Source organism: Ovis canadensis, chromosome 17 (assembly GCF_042477335.2).
Source record: "Ovis canadensis isolate MfBH-ARS-UI-01 breed Bighorn chromosome 17, ARS-UI_OviCan_v2, whole genome shotgun sequence".
NCBI classification, from domain to species: Eukaryota; Metazoa; Chordata; class Mammalia; order Artiodactyla; family Bovidae; genus Ovis; species Ovis canadensis.
In genome coordinates, this window is record NC_091261.1 from 73,443,063 (window position 1) to 73,467,450 (window position 24,388).

The window sequence follows — 24,388 nt, forward strand, 5'->3', positions numbered from 1 at the left end:
CATTTAAGAGTACGGTTTGATGAGTTTGATAAATGGATGCCTGATCGCAGTCATGATAAAGGACGTTTCCATCACCTCGGAAAGTTTCCTCAGGTTCCTGGTGTCTGCAGCCAGTTCCCTCCCTCCACCCCACCCCTTGCAACCAACTTCTGATTCCTATCTTTTTTGGAAAACATGCATATTTTTAATATAAAACATATCCATGTTTAAGGTCACAAACAATGCAAGTTAAAAATAACTCTGGTTTAGACAGTTTGTGGCACCTGAAGGTCTGTTGGCCTCTGCCTACAAACACTCATTGATTTTCCCCTTCTCTTCCCCCTTTTCTTCTACCCAGGGCTGGTGCCCGGGTGCAGTGGTAAAAGGTATGGAAGCCTCATTTGCCAAGGACAGTAAATGTACTGTCGGTTTAGAGGCTTTCTTTTGAATGCATTTCTTCTAAATGCAAGGTAATATAGAAGCACCAACGATGTGGACATGAATTGGAGCAAACTCGACAATAGTGGAGGACAGAGGAGCCTGTGGGCACAGTCCATGGGGTTGCAAAGAATTGGACATGACTTAGTGACTTAAGGAAAAAAACACGTGAAAGACTGTGCCATCTTCTAATAGATCTTCAGAAGTCAGAGCAAGTTCTGATTTCAGTCTGTGCTGGAGACAGACGCCTTGCTGAGTTAATGGGGGAAGAATGGCAGCTGGAGGGACTGGGTTCCTGGTTGCAGGTGGGTGGTGCCTGGAGCCTGTGAAAGTCTGACTCACACCTGGGCCCGTGGAAGAGGCTTGTCAGGCAAGAGGAATCGCTGTAATTTTGGGGCGCAGGGTGAAGGGGTCCTGAGTAAGGACAAAATGCAGGACATTAGGGCACAGCACTGAAGGCTCCTGTTGGAGCGGTAGGTGGGGTTCTCCACTCCACAACTGGGAGTGAGATGCCGGACCACAGAGGGACAGGGAGGCAGCAGTGTCACCCCACATTCCCAACCTCCTAGCACCCCAACTCCTTATGCCAAGAAATGAGCAGCAGTAAGACCCTTGCCCCCCTGGGCACTCACAGGCTAGTAGGGGACTTGATAAGATTTCAGGTGCTACCTGCCAGAAATAAAACAATGGGATGGAGAGTTTGCGAAGGGAAGCACCGGCCTCCTCGGAGGTGTTGATGGGAAGGAGTCTTCCAGCGCAGGGAATGGTGACTGCAAAGGTCCTGAGGCAGGAAACAGCTAGAGATCCTGGAGAAAGCTGCACTGTGAGGCTTCAGCAGGGACAGCAAGGGCGCGGTGGGTTTGGGGCCGGGGAAGGCCAAGTGGAGTTTTTAGATCACGGAACTGGATTTTAAGTGACTTAGCAGCAGCAGCAGGCTCACCCCTTGAAGAGTTTTAAGGTTAGCCTAGAATCAGGAAATCAACCCTGAATATTCATCGGAAGGACTGAAGCTGAAGCTCCAATAGTTTGGCCACCTGATGAGAAGAGCCGACTCATTGGAAAAGCGATGCCGGGAAAGCGTGAAGGTGATTGAAGGCAGAAAGAGAAGGGGACGACAGAGGATGAGATGGTTGGACAGCACCACCGACTCAGTGGACATAAATTTGAGCAAACTCCGGGAGATGGTGAAGGACAAGGAAGCCTGGCGGGCTTCAGTTCATGGGGTTGCAGAGTGGGATACCACTTAGCGGGCTGAGCAACAGAACCAGCTTCGGAGACTTTCCCTAGAGTTGTATTATCTCCGCGGTGGGGGTGGCGGGCTGAGGCGGGGCACCCGCGGCCGGCCCCGCCCCCGAGACCCGAGGGGCGGGGCTCCTGACAGGCGCAGGTCCCTCCCCGCGCGGCCCGGAACCGTGCTACAGCCTGGAGGTCGCCGGGAAGAAGCCCAGTACCAGCCCGCCTTGCCTGTCCTCCATGGCTGCCACGCTGCTCGCCCGGGCCTGTGGCCTTGTCCGCGGAGGTGAGTGCGTTCCAACCCCGCACGGTGGGGCGGCGGGCGGGGCGGGCGTGGGTCCGGGCAGCGGGTTCACCCCTGCGGCAGGGCGGGCAGACGGGCGGTGCCCCCTCCGGATCGCAAGGCCTTTGCCCCAGTTAGGCTACTCCTTGCGCCTGCGTGGCCCCTGCCCCGACCCCCAGTCCCTGCCCCGATCCCCAGTCCCAGCCCGCTTCTCACGCTGCACCACCGCCCCCACCCTCACCCCCTCACTTATTACACCTTCGGGGGAGGTTCAGGGTACGCCATTCCTAGGGTGCCAGGTCTGGGGTTGAACCCAGACTGTGACCTTGGGCCCTTGTGTGAAACGACCACAGTAATACTGCTGTTCTCATAGAGTTACAAGGATTAAAACACAGGTGCCTGGCAGATTACAGGAGCTCGCTGGTAGCCTCTTTCCCATCTTCTAATTTCTCTACCCTGTAGCCGCAGTGGCACCTGTGGCCAGGGCTTCCCTTGCCTGGTCAAGACCCACTCACCCCGAATAATAGTAAAGGGGACCCTCTTTGAGAGCTGTCGCTACTCTCAGCAGGGTTAGGGTTATGTGCTAAGTGCTCCGGTTAGTTTTCCTGGTTCTAGCCCAGGAGCAGAGCACTACTGTCCTCCACATTCAGAGAAACCCGTGGAGTTAAGATCCTTGCCTGGGGTCACAGAGCTGTGCTGCTGCTGTCACTTGTTACGCTGGCCACTGAGTAGGACTGTTGTACAAAGTATTCAGCAAGCATGGCGAGCATTCCGTTCTGTTCTCAACAGCAGTGTTAATGACATTTTGGTCCCCTAGTTCTTTATCATGGGTTCTGTCCTGTACAAGGTTTAGCAGTATTCCTGGCCTCTACCCACTCCCTACCACCCTTTGGTTGAGACAACCAAAAATGTCTCGGGACATTGCCAGATGTCCCCCTGGGGGACACGAGTCATCTGTGGTGGAGAACCACCCAGTAAGTGAAAAAGTGAAAAGTGTTCATCACTCAGTCGTGTCCAACTCTGTGACCCCATGGACAGTAGCCTGCCAGGCTCCTCTGTCCATGGAATTCTCCAGGCGAGAATACTGGAGTGGGTAGTCATTCCCTTCTCCAGGGGATATTCCTGACCCAGGGGTCGAACTTGGGTCTCCTGCATTGCAGGCAGTTTCTTTACCATCTGAGCCACCAGGGAAGCCTACCCAGTAAGTGGATCACTGTTATTATTTTAATTACTACATGAGACCTCTTGCATTCCCCTTCCACTGACTCCTTTTCTCTCTGGCAGCCCCCTGGCCTTGGGGCTGGCGTCGCCTACATACCGTCTACCAGTCTGTTGAACTGCCCGAGACTCACCAGATGCTGCGGCAGACGTGCCGCGACTTTGCCGAGAAGGAGCTCTTTCCCATAGCAGCCCAGGTGGACAAGGAGCATCGCTTCCCAGCAGCTCAGGTGAGGGTTTCCACCTCAGCACCCAGTGATGGAATCTTCCCTCTGCTCCAGGATAACTGGTGACAGTGACAACCAGGGGCAGTGACACTGCAGCCAGGGACCCTCAGGGTGTGTGATCCTGGGAGCCAGAAAATGCCCTGGAGGTGTCCGCTCTCCAGCATGAGGCCTGTAGCCAGGATAATAACTTCTGGAATAACAGTAATCGTGGTGGATGATTGCTATGCTTCCTGTATACCAGGCATTGTGTTGATAATAATAGTTAACACATAAAATGCTGACGTGTGCTTGGCACTCTCCTAAGTGCTGATGGGTTAGCACACCTGTTTCTTTTCTTTTCTTTTTTTTTTTTAGCTGCATCATGCAGAATCTTAGTTCCCTGACTGGGGATCGAACTCACGCCCCCTTTGGTGGCAGCTCGGAGTCTTAACCATTGGACCACTAGGGAAGTGCCTAGCTTATCTGTCTCTTAAAACTGTCCAATGAGATGAAGGTGCCATTATTATATATCCTGTTGTGTAGTTGATGAAACTCGGATTGATGAGAAGCTTAAATAATGTGGCCCAAGGTCATGGAGCTAATGAGTTACAGAGCTAAGGTGCCAACTCAAGTCTGTCTTCTGCCGGCCGCTGAGATCCCAGTCAGTCCTGTCCTTCCTGTACCACTGTATCGTTCCTGCGAGGACAAGCACGTCTGCTGTACCCTCCCATGGGATTTAACAAGTTTTCTGGTACATGATTGTAAACACTTAGTAGATATTGTTGAGATGACTTGTGATAAAGCGATTCTGTCAGGCCTGAATTCAGAACTTGTGATCGCTGTTAACATGCTTCTTCAGCCTTGGGGCCGGTTTTCCCATCTTAGTGCGTGCTGTGTTCACAGTATACCGGGCACTGTGCCTGGACTGTGGATATAACATCCAAAGAGCTCAAAGTAGAGTAGGTGGGTGGCATTCTGAGCACCAAAATGAATTGGGCACCTGTTATGTGGTAAACCTTGAAGTTGTCTTCATCGCGTTTAGTCATCCCCAGCTGCAGGTCTAATCTCCATTTGGCCTCCTGGAATGGTTGTGAGGATTATAGGCGATCATGTATGTTAAGTTCATGGTGCATTTGAAAAACAGAAGCTATTAATACTATTATTATTTTTATTACAGTTGAGAAATTTGAAGCACAGAGAGGGGATGTGATTTTCCAAGGCTTACCAGTCTGTGGAGCTAGAATTCATACTCTAAGTGTTCAGTTCAGTTCAGTCACTCAGTCGTAACCGACTCTTTGCAACCCCATGAACTGCAGCACGCCAGGCCTCCCTGTCCATCACCAACTCCCAGAGTTTACCCAAACTCATGTCCATCGAGTCAGTGATACCATCCAGCCATCTCATCCTCGGTCATCCCCTTTTCCTCCTGCCTCCAACCCCTCCCAGCATCAGGGTCTTTTCCAATGAGTCAACTCTTCGCATGAGGTGGCCAAAGTATTGGAGTTTCAGCTTCAGCATCAGTCCTTCCAATGAACACCCAGGACTGATCTCCTTTAGAATGGACTGGTTGGATCTCCTTGCAGTCCAAGGGACTCTCAAGAGTCTTCTCCAACACCACAGTTCAAAAGCATCAATTCTTTGACACTCAGCTTTCTTCACAGTCCAACTCTCACATCCATACATGACCACTGGAAAAACCATAACCTTGGCTAGACGGACCTTTGTTGGCAAACTTTTCAATATGCTATCTAGGTTGGTCATAACTTTCCTTCCAAGGAGTAAGCGTATTTTAATTTCATGGCTGCAATCACCATCTGCAGTGATTTTGGAGCCCCCCAAAATAAGGTCTGATACTGTTTGCACTGTTTCCCCATCTGTTTCCCATGAAGTGATGGGACCAGATGCCATGATCTTCGTTTTTTGAATGTTGAGCTTTAAGCCAACTTTTTCACTCTCTTCTTTCACTTTCATCAAGAGGCTTTTTAGTTCCTCTTCACTTTCTGTCATAAGGGTGGTGTCATCTGCATATCTGAGGTTATTGATATTTCTCCCAGAAATCTTGATTCCAGCTTGTGCTTCTTCCAGCCCAGCATTTCTCATGATGTACTCTGCATATAAGTTAAATAAATAGGATGACAATATACAGCCTTGACGTACTCCTTTTCCTATTTGGAACCAGTCTGTTGTTCCATGTCCAGTTCTAACTGTTGCTTCCTGACCTGCATATAGGTTTCTCAAGAGGCCGGTCAGGTGGTCTGGTATTCCCATCTCTTTCAGAATTTTCCACAGTTAATTGTGATCCACACAGTCAAAGGCTTTGGCATAGTCAATAAAGCAGAAATAGATGTTTTTCTGGCGCTCTCTTGCTTTTTCCATGATCCACCGGATGTTGGCAATTTGACCTCTGTTTCCTCTGCCTTTTCTAAAACCACCTTGAATATCTGGAAGTTCACGGTTCACGTATTGCTGAAGCCTGGCTTGGAGAATTTTGAGGATTACTTTACTAGGATGTGAGATGAGTGCAGTTGTGCAATAGTTTGAACATTCTTTGGCATTGCCTTTCTTTGGGATTGGAATGAAAACTGACCTTTTCCAGTCCTGTGGCCACTGCTGAGTTTTCCAAATTTGCTGGCATATTGAGTGCAGCACTTTCACAGCATCATCTTCCAGGATTTGAAATAGCTCAACTGGAATGCCATCACCTCGACTAGCTTTGTTCGTAGTGATGCTTTCTAAGGCCACTTGACTTCACATTCCAGGATGTCTGGCTCTAGGTGAGTGATCACACCATTGTGGTTATCTGGGTCATGAAGATCTTTTTTGTACAGTTCTTCCATGTATTCTTGCCACCTCTTCCTAATATCTTCTGCTTCTGTTAGGTCCATACCATTCTGTCGTTTATTGGGCCCATCTTTGCATGAAATGTTCCCTTGGTGTCTCTAATTTTCTTGAAGAGATCTCTAGTCTTTCCCATTCTGTTGTTTCCTCTATTTCTTTGCATTGATCACTGAGGAAGGCTTTCTTATCTCTCCTTGCTATTCTCTGGAACTCTGCATTCAGATGCTTATATCTTTCCTTTTCTTCTTTGCTTTTCGCTTCTCTTTTTTTCACAGCTATTTGTAAGGCTTCCACAGACAGCCATTTTGCTGTTTTGCATTTCTTTTCTATGGGGATGGTCTTGATCCCTGTATCCCGTACAATGTCACGAACCTCAGTCTATAGTTCATCAGGCACTCTGTCTATCAGATCTAGTCCCTTAAATCTACTTCTCATTTCCACTGTATAATCATAAAGGATTTGATTTAGGTCATACCTGAAAAAGAACTGTACAAAAAAGGTCTTAATGACCCAGATAACTACTATGGTATGGTCACTCATCTAGAACCAGAAGTCCTGGCATGCAAAGTCAAATGGGCCTTAGGAAGCATTACTACCAACAAAGCTAGTGGAGGTGACAGAATTCTAGCTGAGCCATTTCAGATCCTAAAAGATGATTCTGTGAAAGTGCTACATTCGATATGCTAGCAAATTTGCAAAACTCAGCAGTGGCCACAGGACTGGAAAAGGTCAGTTTTCATTCCAACCCCAAAGAGGGGCAATACCAAAGAATGTCCAAACTACCACACAATTGCACTCATTTCACTTGCGAGCAAGATAATGCTCAAAACCCGTCAAGCTAGGCTTCAACAGTACATGAACCGAGAACTTCCAAATGTGCAAGCTGGATTTAGAAAAGGCAGAGGAACCAGAGATCAAACTGCCAACATCCCCTGGATCATCGAAAAAGCACGAGAGTTCCATAAAAACATCTACTTCTGCTTCATTGACCATGCTAAAGCCTTTGACTGTATGGATCACAACAAACTGTGGAAAATTCTGAAAGAGATGGGAATACCAGACCACCTGACCTGCCTCCTGAGAAATCTGTATAGAGGTCAAGAAGCGATAGTTAGAATTGGATATGGAACAACAGACTGTGTCAGAATTGGGAAAGGAGTACGTCAAGGCTGTATATTGTCGTCCTGTTTATTCAACTTATGTGCAGAGTACATCATGCAAAATACCGGGCTGGATGAATCACAAGCTGGATTCAAGATTGCTGGGAGAAATATCAGTAACCTCAGATATGCATATGATACCCCCTTATGACAGAGGGCAAAGAGGAACTAAAGAGCCGCTTGATGAAGGTGAAAGAGGAGAGTGAAAAAGTTGGCTTAAAACTCAACATTCAGAAAACTAAGATCATGACATCCAGTTCCATCATGTCGTGGCAAACAGATGGGGAAACAGTGGAAACAGTGTCAGACTTTATTTTTTTGTGCTCCAAAATCACTGCGGATAGTGACTGCAGCCATGAAATTAAAAGACACTTGCTCCTTGGAAGAAAAGCTATGATAAACCTAGACAGCATATTAAAAAGCAGAGACATCACTTTGCCTACAAAGGTCTGTATAGTCCTTATATAAGCTATGGTTTTTCCAGTAGTCATGTATAGATGTGAGGGTTAGACCATAAAGAAGGCTCATTGCCCAGTAATTGATGCTTTCAAAGTGTTGTGCTGGAGAAGACTCTTGAGAGTACCTTGGACTGCAAGGAGATCAAACCAGTCAATCCTAAAGAAAATCAACCCTGAATATTCAATGTTGCTGAAACTCCAATGCTTTGGCCACCCGATGCAAAGAGCTGACTCATTGGAAAAGACCCTGCTGCTGCTGCTAAGTCACTTCAGTCATGTCTGACTCTGTGCGACCCCTTAGGCGGCAGCTCAACAGGCTCTGCCATCCCTGGGATTCTCCAGGCAAGAACACTGGAGTGGGTTGCCATTTCCTTCTCCAAGGAAAAGACCCTGATGCTGGGAAAGACTGAGGGCAGGATGAGAAGGGGACAACAGAGGATATGTTTGGATAGCATCACCGAGTGAATGGACATGAGTTTGAGCAAGCTCTGGGAGATGGTGAAGGACAGGGAAGCCTGGCGTGCTGCAGGCTTAGTGACTGAACAGCAACAGGGGATAAAGGAACAGTTGTAAGAATTGCCTGAAGTTCTAGGACTTGGGGAGAAATGGTGCTAAATCTTCTGATCTCTGATCTTGCCACTGCCTCACATGAATTGGACGCTCTCATTTTGGTCACTGATGGGATGCAGCGGTTGCCCAGGGTGTCCCTTCGCTGAGGATCAGAGTGTATCGGCTCACAGTTTTTCTCACTGTCTCTGTTACTATGGGTGGTGCTCAGCTCTAGTTACAGAAGGAAATCCAGGACTTAAACAAGCAGAAGGATCAAAACGGTAGACACAGGGGTAATAGGATAGGCTGCAACATTTAAAATAATACCGGTCGTGTTTTAAAATGACGATAGTAATAATAACAGGAGTAACTCTCATTTGGGGGTTACCATATTCCAGGTTGTTGTCCAGTTGCTCAGTCGTGTCTGACTCTTTGCAACCCCACAGACTGTAGCCCGCCAGGGTCCTGTGTCCTCCACTACCTCCTGGAATTTGCTCAAACTCATGTCCATTAAATTGGTGATTTTCATGTGCTTACCCTTAAATCATCAACAAAACACTCAGGCAGTTTCTTCACTGATCTCCAGTTTTGGGATGAGGAAACAGAAGCCAGGAATTTCATTTCGCTGTCAATAAAGCCACAGGGCTGGGATCGGAGGAGCCAGATGTAGATTCTGTGCTCCCCCCAACATGCAGGAAATGCTTAGTCAGTGTTTTCTAATATTTTTTTTCCTGAAGAATTTTTTCTCCCAGGAAAAGTGGGTTTCCTGAGGAAGAGTCAAGGGGAGAAGAATTGAGAGGTGGACAGGCCATGAAGGAGGTGGAAGGCTAGCACCAGTCTCTGCTCAGTTGGCTGGTTTTGTAATCTAGGTTTGAACTTTGGTCTTCCTGTGTCCAAACCTACCCCCCGCAACTCCCAGGGGGAAAAAAAAGGAACAGTTATGGATATACAATGCCATTATATAATAAAGGGAAATTAGAAATAGAATGGTGTTTCCAAACCAGCTTTGGACTCCGGAACCTGAGAATGTATATGTGAATTTTTATCTATTTGTTTATTTTTGGCCGCACTGTATGGCTTGCAGGATTTTAGTTCCCCAATTAGGGATCGAACCCAAGTCCCCTGCAGTGCAAGCACCGCGTCCTAACCACCGCAACCGCCAGGGACGTCCCTGTATGTGCGTGCTTGTATCTAGAAAACGGAACCCAATTTCTTTTCCTTCACTCAGTGAATGTTTATTGAGTAAGTTTAATGTATTGGGTGCAAAATCTGCTTTTCCTCCTCTTGCCCTAATCTCAGATGATAGTGTACCACATAGAAGCCTCTTGAACCATACTCCATTTTTCCTCTTATTCACATGCACAGACTCTTGTTACCACCACCCTGGTGGTGTCCCCTGAATAGCATCACCTTTCACCTCTCCTACCAAGAATTTGTCACTCTGTGTTCATAATCCCTGGTTCTCTGGGTGTGCTTATCACGCTATTGTGTGTGTCCTGTAACCCAGTTATTTTCTAAGGTTGCCTTCCTGAAGGCCAGGCTTGTTCAAACCCCTACCTCCTGGCCCAGCGAAACACCTCCTTGCCAAGTAAGTGCTTGGCATTCAGCAGATGTTTGCTGAATTTATGGACTTGAACTTTTTGGTCAAGCCATTCTGAATGCTCTTACTGTCCCAGCACTCGGCACACACCAGCACAACGTAGAAGCTGGGGAGGTGGCTCCCGTGGCCCTTTCCCATGAATAAAGCAATGGATCTTCAACAAGTAAGGAGACGTGATTCTCTAAAGGGAGTTAGTTTGGACTCTCATGAGCATCGGCAAACTCAGGACAAATTTGACTTTTTAGAAATGTGAGCTTTAGAAGTGACTTAAAAGCACTGATTTGTATACGAAGCATCCTCTGAAACAGGTCCCACATATGAAGGCAGAGGTGCTGAAGGCTTGCTCTGCTAAGAAAGGGGTCTTTCTCTTTCTCACATGTTCTCTTGGGAGTTTTGTTTTTTTGTTTTTAAATAAACTTCATGCATTTAAAATATTTATTTATTTATTTACTTTTGGCCATGCAACTGGGGCCTTCCCAGGTGACTCAGTGGTAAAGAATCCGCCTGCACTGCTGGAGTTGTGGGTTCTATCCCTGGGTCGGGAAGATGCCCTGGAGGAGGGAATGGCAACCCACTCCAGTCTTCTTGCCAGGAAAATCCCATGCACAGAGAAGCCTGGTGGGCTACAGTCCATGGGGTCACAAAAGAGTTGGACACAACTTGGTGACTGAGAATGTATGCAGCACATGAGAGCCCTTAATTCTGACACCCTTATGCTCATGAGAGTCCAAACTAACTCCCTTCAGAGAATCACGTCTCCTTACTTGTTGAAGATCCGTTGCTTTATTCATGGGAAAGGGCCACGGGAGCCGCCTCCCCAGCTTCTACTCTGTGCTGGTGTGTGCCAAGAACCCTTAATTCAATCAGGAATTCAATCTGCAACCCCTGCGTTGAAAATGGGGAGTCTTAACCACTAGACTGCCAGGGAAGTCCCTCTCTTGCGGGTTTGGAAGGCAGTGGCACCCTTCTCCAGTACCCTTGCCTGGAAAATCCCATGGATGGAGGAGCCTGGTGGGCTGCAGTCCATGGGGTCACTAACAGTCAGACACGACTGAGCGACTTCACTTTCACTTTTCTCTTTCATGCTTTGGAGAAGGAAATGGCAACCCACTCCAGTATTCTTGCCTGGAGAATCCCAGGGACAGGGGAGCCTGGTGGGGTGCCGTCTATGGGGTTGCACAGAGTCGGACACAACTGAAGTGACTTAGCAGCAGCAGCAGGCTTGGCCCGGTCAGGGTTGCAGATCCACACTCCTGGTTCACAGACACAGGCATGGAGAGTAACCACTGTGGGTAGTGTCTCTGAGGGGCTCTCCTTGCGATCGCTCAAAACTGGCAAAAATATTAGGGAGGCTGGCTGCTGTTAGCCAGTTAACATCAAACACGCCGAGATCAGAAATGGTTTCTGCAGCTGGACACACGGTCTTTTTGTGTATGTGTGTACTGCTTTTTATTTTGTCTTCGCTTTCTTCTTGATCATGCCGTCTCTTCTCTCCACCGCCTTTCTGTTTCCACATTTTGTCTGGAATGTTCCTGCAGCTGGCCATGGCATATTGCCAGAAATCTCCAGATACACTTGAGAATGAGAAAGCTTGGGGGGGAAATAGCATGCTGGTGAGGCCGCCACGTGGGTGCAGTCATTGGGGACTCCGGCAGCTTTCTCTTCTGGTACAGAGAGCACTAGAGGGCGGGGTGAGGGGCAGAGAGCCAGGGGCCCTGGCTTTCTCATCGGACTCTGGGTGTCCCGGGACCGTCACCATCTGCGCGAGAGCCCCGACCCATCACAGGAAAACGGGGTTGTCCTTGTCCTGGCTGTACTCCACCTGGGAGTTTCGGTTCCCCTTGTGTCTCCTGGGGTGAAATGGAGTCTTCTTGGTGTGGTGGGCTAATGTGTCACTTATCCCACGGTCGTGGACCAGAGAAAGAGAGAGAGACTAAAGAGGGGGGTGTGTGTCTTAATGCCTAGAGAAGCTGGATGGTGCATGTAGGGTGAGACAAATGGGGCTTTTTTTTTTTTTCTACTTCAGTTTCTTTTGCTGTTTGGCCAGAGAAAGCCCTCCAGTGGGGTTCCTGTCTGGGCCTGAGCATGAATCTTGGGGACCCTGCGTATTTCTAGCTCCTGGTAGAATGCAGCTCTAGCTGGTAAGCCAGCACAGGCCTCCCCAGTAAACCACTACCTCACTCTGGAATAGGTTTGCCGGAGGCCATAAGTGTGGGCTCGAAAGGGGCTCTGTTCTGAGGCCATCCCGGTGCTGGCCCTGGGCTCTGAGTCCCCAGGTTGTGCTCAGAGACAGACAGCGCCTCAGCTGCACTCTACTTCCCACCCTCACCCACTCCTTGATCTGGTAGCTTGCAGTGAACCATGTCGGATTCAGTGACCTCCCAAGAAGATTCAGCTTCAGGACCAGAGACCAGGCTTGACCACTCAGGGCTCTTTGGTGGCAGAAGTTTTATTACAATGAAAAGGGACAGAGGAAGCTTCTGACACAGACATCAGAAGGGGGCGGAGAGTGCTAGTCTTAGCAAGGGAGCTATATATATTTTTAATTGGTTATTACAATAAATCAAAAGAATGTCTCACAGTTGTAGAGATCTTACTAGACCCACTCCCACAATTTACATTTTAAGATGACAGAATTAGAACTAACAATAGAAAGATTTTACTAGACCCCCGCTCCCATAATATACATTTTAAGATAACAGGATTAGTCAGAAGGTTCTCAAGAAAGAGAAACATGTCCTCAAGCAGGATACATTGTTGTTATATATGTAATCCTTGGGCTTCCCTCATAGCTCTGTTAGTAAAGAATCCACCTGCATTGCCCGAGACCCCGGTTCAATTCCTGGTTTGGGAAGATCCACTGGAGAAGGGATAGGCTACCCACTCCAGTATTCTTGGGTTTCCCTGGTGGCTCAGCTGGTAAAGAATCTGCTGGGTTCCATTCCTGGGTTGGGAAGATCCCCTGGAGAAGGGAAAGCCTACCCACTCGAGTATTCTGGCCTGGAGAATTCCATAGACTGTAATATAGTCTATAATATAGTCTATGTTGCAGTCTGTGGGTTCGCAAAGAGTCAGACAGGACTGAGAAACATCATGTTCAGGAGAACAGGATCATGGACAAGAGAAACATGTCCTCAAGCAGGATACATTGTTGTTTTATATATAAAATCCTTAGTACAGAGTTGAAGCTGAGTTGTTTTATCAGCTCTGGGCTTAAAGAAAAAAACATCTGATGTGACTAAGACTAAGGAATATAGGGGGGAAAAATTTTGTCCCTTTCTCCTCTTTGAGAACTCCAGACCCCTATCTCCTCTTTGAGAGCCCCAGACCCCTCTTTCCTCCTTGGGGACCCCTGACTTCCTATCAACTTACCTAGAAATTGACTCTTAGATCCTCCCACCCTCACCCACTCCTCGGTCCCCACCAGCTCCCTGAGCAGTGTCACCTGCTGCTGTCCCCAGGTGTGCAGTGACCACAGAATTTTTTTTTTTAGTGACTCTGGAAATGCCATGTCCCTGGTGGCTCTGAATCCTATTTGTCACTGTGTACTAGCTTCCGATTGCTGTTGCAGCACCAGGCCCCAGAAGCAGTGGCGTAAGGCAGTGTACACTTAGTACCTGACCATTCCTGGAGGGCAGAAATCCAAAGCTGGTCTCTCTGGGCTCTGATCAAGGTTTGGGCAGGCCCCAGGGAGAATCACTGCCTGGCCTTTTCCTGTTTCTCCTCTTTCCCTTACAAGGGCCCTGTGAGGACACAGGATGTCCTGGATGATCCCCTGGATGATCCAGGGAAGCCCGTCCTCACCTCAGGGTCCTTTGCTTAATCTCCTCGGCAGAGTCTCTTTGAGCATACTCAGTCTCGTTGAACCTGGGGATTAGGGCGCGCTTGTCTCTGTGAGGCTGTCATTCTGCCTCCTAGGCACGGGCCATCTCCTCCCCCGTATTACAGGGGAGACCCTGAGGTGGGTCAGGCCCACCCCAAGCGTAGAGTCTTGCAAATTGTCTCGCATGGGAACAGCTCAAGGTGGAATCAAACACCCGGTTTCATAGAGGGACACAAATCATTGTGAAAGTTCAGCAAATTCACCGATGCCCCTCTTCCCGGACATTGCTGTCGAGTCAAGAACGTCTCAGTCACTTAATGATAAGAAATGCCACTCTAATTCTTAGAGAAATGCAAATGGAGCGGTACCACCTCACACCGGTCAGAATGGCCATCATTCAAAAGTCTCTGAATAATAAATGCTGGAGAGGGTGTGGAAAAAAGGGAACCCTCCTATGCTGTTGGTGGGAATGTAAATTGGTGCAGTGGATAACAGTAGGGAGGCTCCTCAGAAAACTGAAAATAGAGTCGCCATGTGGTCCAGCAGTCCCAGTACTGGGCATATATCCAGACAAAGCTGTAATTTGAAAAGATAACATGGACCCCTGTGTTCATAGCAGCACTGTGCACAATAGCCAAGACATGCAAACAACCTGTCCACGGGCAGATGAGCGGATAAGGAACATGTGGCTCGCACATAGGGTGGAATATTGCTCAGCCACGAGCAAGGATGACATAATGTCACTTGCAGTACCGTGGTGGCCCTGGCGGTTATCATACGAAGTGAAGTAAGTCAAAGAGAAAGACAAATACCATGTGGTATCACTTACCTGTGTTACCTAAAACACATCACAAATTGAACCTATCTATTAATACGGAACAGAAACAGACTCACAGACAGGGAGAACAGACATGTAGTTGCCAAGGAGAAGGGGGTGAGGGAGGGACGAATTGGGAGTTTGGGATTAGCAGGTGCAAACTCTTGTGTACAGGATGGATAAACAGCAAGGCCTTTTCTGTACAGCACATGGAACTATATTCAATATCCTGCGGTAAACCATATGGCAAAGAATATGGAAAAGAATCTGCATAGCAGAGTTACTTTGCTATACGGCAGAAAATTCACACAGCATTGTAGATCAACTGGCGGTTGCCGGGGTCCAGCCCCGGTGGATCCAGGGTAATTCGAAGCGGGGACAGAGTCGGCGTCTAGAGGAAAATTGATTAATTAAAGATATGGAGAGAGATTAGAAAAGAATAGTGTAGTAGGAAAATTAGTGGAGAAAAGAGGCTGAATAACTTGGTTTACGCGGAGAACCAATAAAACTCTGAGACAAGGAGTTTGCACCACCTACGTAGGCCACAGGTGTCTTCCAGGTCTCCTGAAGGAGCGGAGACACAAAGTGCCTCCCTGTTCCGATCTTAGAAGCCCCAGCAAAATTAGTAGGCCTGGCGAGCCTCCGCGCTCCAGATGGAAATTCATCCAGAAAAGAAGAGAGCGAGAAAAGACGACACGGGGGAAACCAGTCTTTCTACAAACTGGTCCGTTTCTTTATTTTCCAGGTCCGCTTTTATACTTTTAGTTGTACATAGAGATAAATGTAAGAAACAGAGTCACACAGGGTCAGCTGCTCTGACCCTTATCTAAAGACAGTGTTCTTTGCATATCTTTGTTCTTACAAGGGTCTTACGTTTGTTTACAATATCTTCTGGTCTGGAGACCGATTAACATTTTATGGCCCCATCTTTCTTTCTATTGATAAATGTTCAGTTCAGTTCAGTTCAGTCGCTCAGTCGTGTCCGACTCTTTGCCACCCCATGAATTGCAGCACGCCAGGCCTCCCTGTCCATCACCAAATCCCGGAGTTCACTCAGACTCACGTCCATCGAGTCAGTGAGGCCATCCAGCCATCTCATCCTCTGTCGTCCCCTTCTTCTCCTGCCCCCAGTCCCTCCCAGCATCAAAGTCTTTTCCAATGAGTCAACTCTTCGCATGAGGTGGCCAAAGTACTGGAGTTTCAGCTTTAGCATCATCCCTTCCAAAGAAATCCCAGGGATTGATAAAGGTTAGTCAATCAGAAAACTTGTTTTCCCTTATGATCTACTTAGTCTTAAGATAGTGATAAAGTTACATTCTTACATAGCAAGGACACAAGGATTTATAACAAAGAAAGAGGAGTACAGTGATTTATAACAAAGAGAAAATTCATTAACTCAAAAGTCTAGTATTGCTAACATCAAAACTACTGTATTTCTTTTCCTACATTCCAATTACATTGATTAACATACTCCCAGGTGCCTAAGGATATGGAGGCCTGGCGGCAATCATTAACTCAGCAATGAAACCCTTCACCAACATGATTTTTATTTTTAGAAAAACCCTATGCTAACTAAGACTTTCAAAATACTCCAAACTCTCTGTGCTGTTTATGGTTGAGAGGCTGTAAACAATCTCAAAATTCTCCAAGCCAGGCTTCAGCAATACGTGAACCGTGAACTCCCTGATGTTCAAGCTGGTTTTAGAAAAGGCAGAGGAACCAGAGATCAAATTGCCAACATCTGCTGGATCATGGAAAAAGCAAGAGAGTTCCAGGAAAACATCTATTTCTGCTTTATTGACTATGCCAAAGCCTTTGACTGTGTGGATCACAATAAGCTGTGGAAAATTCTGAAAGAGATGGGAATACCAGACCACTTAACCTGCCTCTTGAGAAATCTGTATGCAGGTCAGGAAGCAACATTTAGAACTGGACATGGAACAACAGACTGGTTCCAAATAGGAAAAGGAGTACGTCAAGGCTGTATATTGTCACCCTGCTTATTTAACTTCTATACAGAGTACATCATGAGAAATGCTGGGCTGGAAGAAACACAAGCTGGAATCAAGATTGCCAGGAGAAATATCAATAACCTCAGATATGCAGATGACACCACCCTTATGGCAGAAAGTGAAGAGGAACTAAAAAGCCTCTTGATGAAAGTGAAAGAGGAGAGTGAAAAAGTTGGCTTAAAGCTCAACATTCAGAAAATGAAGCTCATGGCATCCGGTCCCATCAGTTCATGGAAAATAGATGGGGAAACCGTGGAAACAGTGTCAGACTTTATTTTTGGGGGCTCCAAAATCACTGTAGATGGTGACTGCAGCCATGAAATTAAAAGACGCTTACTCCTTGGAAGAAAAGTTATGACCAACCTAGATAGTATATTCAAAAGCAGAGACATTACTTTGCCGACTAAGGTCCGTCTAGTCAAGGTTGTGGTTTTTCCTGTGGTCATGTATGGATGTGAGAGTTGGACTGTGAAGAAGGCTGAGCGCCGAAGAATTGATGCTTTTGAACTGTGGTGTTGGAGAAGACTCTTGAGAGTCCCTTGGACTGCAAGGAGATCCAACCAGTCCATTCTGAAGGAGATCAGCCCTGGGATTTCTTTGGAAGGAATGATGCTAAAGCTGAAGCTCCAGTACTTTGGCCACCTCATGCGAAGAGTTGACTCATTTGAAAAGACCTTGATGCTGGGAGGGATTGAGGGCAGGAGGAGAAGGGGACCACCGAGGATGAGATGGCTGGATGGCATCACTGACTCGATGGACGTGAGTCTGAGTGAACTTCGGGAGATGGTGATGGACAGGGAGGCCTGGCGTGCTGCGATTCATGGGGTCACCAAGAGTCGGACATGACTGAGCGACTGAACTGAACTGAAACAATCATGTACATAGTAGCAAGAGTGTGGATAATCCTGTTACACAAGCTAGTCTACCAGCAGAGAGGTTTGACCTGAGACACTCCTTTTATATGCAGGAGACTATTAACTGGAGCTCTAAGTTAATTTTCCAGAGAAAGGTGGTTGGGGATAGCCCCTGTTAATGTCAGAAGAGTGTGGTGTAACAGACAGATTTTGGTTTTGGGGGTAGATGCTCGAGCAGATCTAAGGGACCCCTTGAGTTCTTGATCCACCTTGCCTGCATGACCTTGTCATGGGTGGGGTCGGGGAGTCCCTTGAGTCCTGATCCGCCTTTGCCCATCAGGGCTCTTCCTCATGACCTTTGCCATGGGTGGGATCTCCTGTGCTGGCTCCCGGCAAGCGGACAATAAGACTTTCTCTTTTAAACTCCGTACACGGATCACTCACCTTGTGCAGACTGAGCTGGTTGTGGTCCTGGAGTCAGTGCTGGGTTTCAGTCTCACCCCACCATTTATCAGGTCCACCCTGTGCAAGGCACTCCACCTCCCTGAGCTCCAGCTTCCTCACCTGTGACATGAGGTTGACTCAGCAAAGCTTCAGGCTCCGGAGAGACTCGACCAAGAAGACACATGAAGCGCTTTCCAGCGCTGAGCATGTAAACGGCACTTGATCATTAACCCAAGCCACTCCTGGATTCCAAGTCAAACATTCCAGGCTTTTCCCTTTTATTGAGTCTTTCACTGGCACTAGAATACAGCAGTGGGCAAAACTGCACCATCTCTGCCCTTGTGGTCAGGGAGAGAGACCGTAATCAGAACAAGCACATGAAAAGGTGTGAAGTTACAGGTCCTGCGGGAGTGTGTGATTAAAGGATTTGACTCAGTGAGGTCCGAGATGGCCACCCAGCAGAAGTGATGCCTGAGCTGAGACCCCCAGGCGGGAGGAGTTAACAACCAGTTGATACGGGGTATCACTGACAGGAACAGCATGTGCAAAGGCCCTGTGGTGGGGAGGACAGGCTGTGTGGTGAGCGTGAGGGGCTGAAAGGTCTGTGTGGCACTGTGCTGCCCTGCTCCTTCACCTCAGAGGCCCCCAAAGCCTTCTTGTGCCTTCTGCGTGCTCACCGGTTGTGGCTGTAGACACAGAGATGAGTGAGGGCAGAGTATGGGGACAGGACTGCCTGAGACAACAGGGCTGTCATACAGATCCAGCCTTGGGGGTTCCGGGGTGGGTGGTTAGGGCCACATGACCTGAGTTTCTGTGGGCACCAGCCTGGGGGCAGGTGGGTTGGGGTTGGAGAAAGTGGGCCCTGTGGCCCCACCCTACCCCCATCCCCCGGGAGCTGCCCTTGACATCCTTCCCTGGGGCCAGGTGAAGAAGATGGGCGAGCTGGGGCTCATGGCCATGGATGTGCCCGAGGAGCTTGGCGGAGCCGCCCTCGATTACCTGGCCTACTCCATCGCCATGGAGGAGATCAGCCGGGGCTGCGCCTCCACGGGAGTTATCATGAGTGTCAACAATGTGAGTCTCCCGCCTGGGCCTCGGACACACAGGCAGCGGGGGAGGGAGGCTCCAGATGGCCCCACATCTGGGCACAGCCCTCCCTTGGCTCCCCGCCCTTGACCGCCACTAGGCCTGGTCCTTTGCATGGGGCCTCTGGAGAGAGGAGGCCTGGGGGTGGGTCTGCGGGTGTGCTGAGGCCTGCGACGACCTCCCCACACTGTCCCCCAGTCCCTCTACTTAGGGCCCATCCTGAAGTTCGGCACCAAGGAGCAGAAGCAGCGGTGGGTCACTCCCTTCACTAGTGGCGAGAAGATCGGCTGCTTCGCCCTCAGTGAACCAGGTACCACCCTGGGACCGTGCTCACCCGCCCCGCCCCCGCCCCGCCCCCGCCCCGCCCTGCCTGCGCTGGGAAGGACGGACCTGCGCCCCGCGGCCCCTTTGGCTTGGAGACAGCCGGGTGCCACGTGCCCCCACCTCTAGAGAGGGAGCTGGTGTGGCCCTCCAGCCCCTTCTCTCGGGAGCCAGACCCTGATTCCCTGCGCCTGGGTCTGGCTCATCAGCTGTGGGGGTTGGGGGGTGCGGTGGGGGTGGGGCGCGGAATGGGGGTGTTGCTTGGCGGGGTTGCGGGGTGCTTGGTGTGGGAGGTGTGAGCTTGGGTCCTGGGCAAGCTGGCGGCTGTGGACTCTGAGTCTGCGTGTGGGGCAGGGAACGGCAGCGATGCAGGGGCCGCGGCCACCACCGCGCGGGCAGACGGTGACTCGTGGGTCCTGAGTGGCACCAAGGCCTGGATCACCAACGCCTGGGAGGCCTCAGCCGTCGTGGTCTTCGCCACCACCGACAGATCCTTGTATAACAAGGTGGGGGGCCCGCAAGGGAGGGGCGGCCAGCGGTTCAGTTTCTCCAGCTACGTCTCTGGTCTGACAGCCGCTTGGGCTCCAGGGCTCTTGCCAGCAGACCCTTTCCGGCCCCGGGCGGCGCTGTGTCCGGAGGAGCCGGCAGAGGGCATCACAGCGAGGTTCTGAGGGAGGTGGAAATTGCGGGGGGGGGGGGGGTGCCGAGTGGGAGTCTCGGGTGGTTCGTCTGAGGGACGTGGCCTCGGGCCGATGAGCAAGTCAGGGGCGTGTCCCGGCCTCCAGGGCATCAGTGCCTTCCTGGTCCCCATGCCCACACCCGGGCTCACGCTGGGGAAGAAGGAAGACAAGCTGGGCATCCGGGCCTCGTCCACGGCCAACCTCATCTTCGAGGACTGTCGCATCCCCAAGGACAGCCTGCTGGGGGAGCCGGGGCTGGGCTTCAAGATCGCCATGGTGAGCCTGGCAGCGAGGGGCGGGGATCCCTAGGGTGAGGCCCTGGGGAACGGCCGGCTCCTGACAGGTGGGTCCTCACAGCAAACCCTGGACATGGGCCGCATCGGCATCGCCTCCCAGGCCCTGGGCATCGCCCAGGCCGCCCTGGACTGTGCTGTGAGCTACGCCGAGAACCGCAGTGCTTTCGGGGCGCCCCTCACCAAGCTGCAGGGCATCCAGGTAACAGAGGCGCAGCCTTGCCTGGACGCCAGAGGGACGCGATTTCGGCCTGTCCTCTCTGGCTCCCGGATGGCTTTCAGCCTCGGCCCTGTCCTCCGCCCTCCTCCATCCCGCCCCTCAGGAAGAGGGGAGGGCGGGCCAGCACTGACGGTGGGGCGGGTCTGGGCTGTTGCAGTTCAAGTTGGCGGACATGGCCCTGGCCCTGGAGAGTGCCCGGCTGCTGACCTGGCGCGCTGCCATGCTGAAGGACAACAAGAAGCCTTTCACCAAGGTGCCAGTGGGGCAGGGGTCTCCCCGGGCCCAGGCCAGAGCTTCCGTGGCGGCAGAGGCACTGAGGGAGCCGTCTGGGCGGGGTCGCAGTTCCTTGAGCCTGTGGGTTTATCGCTCCAAGGGGCGGCTTCCCCAAGCCCGCCCTGTTGAACAGGCCAGGTGCTAAGAATTTCTGACGCCACCGTCCTCTGTGGTTAGGAGGCGGCAATGGCCAAGCTGGCTGCATCGGAGGCCGCAACTGCCATCACCCACCAGGTGAGCGTCCCCACTGCCGGGTGAGCTCCCCAGGCTTGGGTAAGCGGGAGAGTGCCGGCTGCTGCCTCCTCCCCGCTCGTCCTGCCGTGGGGATGGTCCTGCCCTGTCTCTCCCCCACGAGTTGGGGAGGGCGGGGGCTGGTCTTCCTTTCCTGAGCCCCGCGTTCCCCCTCAGGCCATGCAGATCCTGGGCGGCATGGGCTACGTGACGGAGATGCCGGCGGAGCGGCACTACCGCGACGCCCGCATCACAGAGATTTATGAGGGCACCAGTGAGATCCAGAGGCTGGTGGTCGCCGGGCACCTGCTCAAGAGCTACCGGAGCTGAGCCCTCTCTGGAGGGCCGACCGTGCTGGCCGGGGAGCTGGGCTGGCCCGAGGACCCTGGAAAAGGGGGCGGGAGGAGGGGCGGGGCCACGCCCCCTCTTGCCAGGACCCCTCCTAGCTCCAGGCCCAGCCTCCTGGGTGGGCCTGCTGCCGGCCGTCACCTCTGTCCACCCTGGAGTCGGCTTCCTAGGAGGAAGCGGAGGCGGGGCTGCGACCTGGCCTGAGGACGCCCATCTCCAGCTCAGTTTCTTGACTTTGTTCCCTCTCCACCGTTGACCGTGCCTTATTTTCTTCATCTGGGGGCTGGCCCGTGGGAAGGGAGAAATGATCCCCCCGGGGACTCCCCGGTTCTGTCCTGTGGGTCCTGGCGCTGAGCAGGAGACGCAGCGTCTGCCGTTTCCTCTGAGGTCAGGGTCTGGAGGAGTGGGGTGGAGGCCCGAACGACCACATCTCGACCCAGAAGTTGTGTTCTCTGAGGCCGCCACCGCCTTGGGGCTGGGTAGTTATGGAAACCTTCCTGCGCACCGATAACCTTTGTAAAGTATAAATGAGTACAGGTGAGAGGTCTGACTTGTGCTTTGGGACAATTATATGTGGGAACCGAGTAATAAAGCATACCTGTCCCCTGACCCTTGTGTCCTTGCCTGAGTGCTGCTGGGGAGGGAACGATGGTCCTTTAGCCTCTCTCTACAAACCCCCACCCTTTGTGAGTGTGTATGTGGGGGGTGGGGGGGCGGCGCGGCTGAATCGAACCAGGGACTCCTGCATTGCAGGCAGATTCATTACCGTCTGAGCCACTAGGGAAGCGCAAAGTTTTGGAGAGAGGGGTTAATCATAAACTCAGCAAGGAAACGGGTTTTAGGAGAGTTGGGTTTTCAGTCCCGGTGCTGCGGGGCTGGCGTTGGAAGGGAAGAGCCTCTGCGGGGATCGAGGGGAGCACGCGACCATCACCGCTGTGGCCCAAGGCAGAGAAGAGAGTGGAGCTGCTGGAGAAGACGGAAAAGGGGGTTGGGGTGGGCGTGAGAAGAGCCCGCAAAGAGCTTCAGAGGAGGTGGGGACAGCCCGCCGTCGCCGAGCGGGAAGGGCTGAGACGTAGACTTGAGGTCTCTGGAGGGCAGAGGGAACGGGACATGATCCATTTGGAGCCACCATGCAGTGGGCGCCCAACCACGCGGGCCGTTGCCGCCCTCGCGGATTCCGTGCAGGTTTGGGAGGCCGCCTCCAGCCCGCGGACCCCGGGCGCCCAGGGCCGGCCTTGCTTTTGACCCTCCGGCAGCGCCCGAGCCGAGGCTCCCGCGGGAGAGAGCGGTTCTTTGGGCACACGTTCCCTGGGGGCGGGGCACCTGGTCCAAGTGCGCGGGATGGAGGAGCCTGGCCGTGCGGGGCCGGGAGGCGCAGCGGAGGCGGCGTGTTTCCCCCACCGCGCAGGCGGGCGAGGCGTGACTGGTAACAGGTGCGGGATCCCGGGATCCCGAGATGCTCAGGCGCACGGACGCGGCCGCCAGGAGCGCACGGACCGCTTCGCTGCTGCCTCGGCGTCTGCGGAGCTCCGCCTCCTCCTACTTCAGGTAAGCGGCCAGTGCACCCCTCTGCGAGACCCTGGTGCAAGCTGAAGGTGCGGGGAGCAGCCTGGGATTCAAGGCTCCTGCCCCGGAGCAGCCACGGTTGAGCCACCTGGGAGGCTGGGGAAGGACGGTCTCTCTCAGTGACTGGGGCACCACAGGCGTCCAGATGGCACCACAATGCCTCCAACAAGGCAGCCCTGGCTCCTGGCCCGGGTGAGGGTGTGGGGACAGGCACGAGGTTGAGGCAGTCTCTGGGCCTTTCCTCCAGGCAGTGGTGGAGGGTGAAGGGGCTTTGAGGTTCACAGGGGAACAGAGGGGGCCCAACCTGAGCTCAGGTCCCAGGCGGGGCGCCAGGCTGGGAACCTGCTTCTCCTGCTCTGGACTCTGGCCCCTCCTGGCCTGGCATCAAGCCTGCCTGGCCTGCCTGCTGCAAAGGCTCCAGGCCGTGAAGGGCCAGGCAGCCAGAGCCACAGAGCTCCTTCAGGGCACAGGGCTGGGCCAGCGGAGTCAGCCCCGCGCGGGAAATACGCTGATTTGCCCAGTGGCCGCCCCAGCTGACGGTGTTGTTCTCAGATGGGGCTGGGAAGAACCTCAGCGACAGGGCCAGATAGAGCCATACTGAAGAGCCTGAGCTACTCCATCTTGTAAAAGAACTCCATTTTGCAAAGGTAACGGACAAACAGACTTAGACTTTGGATATTGCCTAAACTTGCCCCACTGTACAAGAGCCAATCAGCCCTTAGGTTAAACCTCCTGACTTTAAGTTCAAGGATTTGCGATTTACCTTGGAAGTAATGATCTACCGTGGAAGTAAAAAAAACAATCAAATCCACACACAACCCTATAGAAGAGGATAACCAATCAGTAGTCCTTCAGCCTGAACACCCCCTTTGTTACCCTTTCACCTGAATATTCCCTATATAAGCAGTGTAACCCAAAACTCCGGGCTCCTCTCCTTAGCTGCTGCGTTGGTAATGGTGGGAGCCCCAGCTCAAGCTTGGTAATAAAAACTCTTGCTTTTGCATCGGATACCGGCTCCCTGGTGGTCATTGGGAGATTTCGCAACTTGGGCATAATAATACCATATCCTCCAGTTCACTGGTGAAAAACCCGGGTCTCTGAAACAAGGTCCAGTATATGCACTCCTGGACTTCCAAAAGCTCATGGGTCTCCGGTCTCCCTTTCCAGTTGCGGGGGCGGGCGGAAGGGGGGGTGGCACAGAAGTCAGTTCAGTCACTCAGTTGTATCTGACTCTTTGCCACCCCATGGACGCAGCACTCCAGGCTTCCCTGTCCATCACCAACTCCCAGAATTTACTCAAACTCATGTCCATCGAGTCGGTGATGCCATCCAACCATCTTATCTTCTGTTGTCCCCTTCTCCTGCCACCTTCAATCTTTCCCAGCATCGTGGTCTTTTCCAAGGAGCCAGCTCTTTGCATCAGGTGGCCAAAGTACTGGAGTTTCAGCTTGAACATCA

The 24,388-nt window shown here is 51.5% G+C and overlaps 1 protein-coding gene and 1 long non-coding RNA gene across 2 annotated transcripts in view; both read left to right on the forward strand.

Moving 5' to 3' along the window:
- Positions 1-167: 167 nt before the first annotated feature.
- Positions 168-21,973, forward strand: ACADS (acyl-CoA dehydrogenase short chain). The gene is made up of 10 exons (XM_069558203.1): positions 168-1,936; positions 3,218-3,381; positions 18,837-18,986; positions 19,197-19,308; positions 19,674-19,825; positions 20,105-20,275; positions 20,357-20,494; positions 20,670-20,765; positions 20,963-21,019; positions 21,194-21,973. Exons 1-10 carry the CDS (start codon positions 1,891-1,893, stop codon positions 21,344-21,346), a joined length of 1,239 nt encoding a protein of 412 aa, XP_069414304.1. The 5' UTR covers positions 168-1,890; the 3' UTR covers positions 21,347-21,973.
- A 248-nt stretch (positions 21,974-22,221) lies between these two features.
- LOC138422761 (uncharacterized) overlaps positions 22,222-24,388 on the forward strand; it is a 46,133-nt gene continuing 43,966 nt past the window's right edge. The window contains exon 1 of the long non-coding RNA XR_011250007.1: positions 22,222-22,912. This is a non-coding gene — a long non-coding RNA (uncharacterized lncRNA). The remainder of the gene's footprint in view (positions 22,913-24,388) is intronic.

Excerpts from the sequence above, each read along its gene's own strand:
- ACADS (XM_069558203.1), top strand. The coding sequence starts at position 1,891 with ATGGCTGCCACGCTGCTCGCCCGGGCCTGTGGCCTTGTCCGCGGAG. Across the intron at positions 19,309-19,673 it reads CTTCGCCCTCAGTGAACCAG|GGAACGGCAGCGATGCAGGG; the intron begins GTACCACCCTGG and ends CGTGTGGGGCAG. Across the intron at positions 19,826-20,104 it reads ACAGATCCTTGTATAACAAG|GGCATCAGTGCCTTCCTGGT; the intron begins GTGGGGGGCCCG and ends CCCGGCCTCCAG.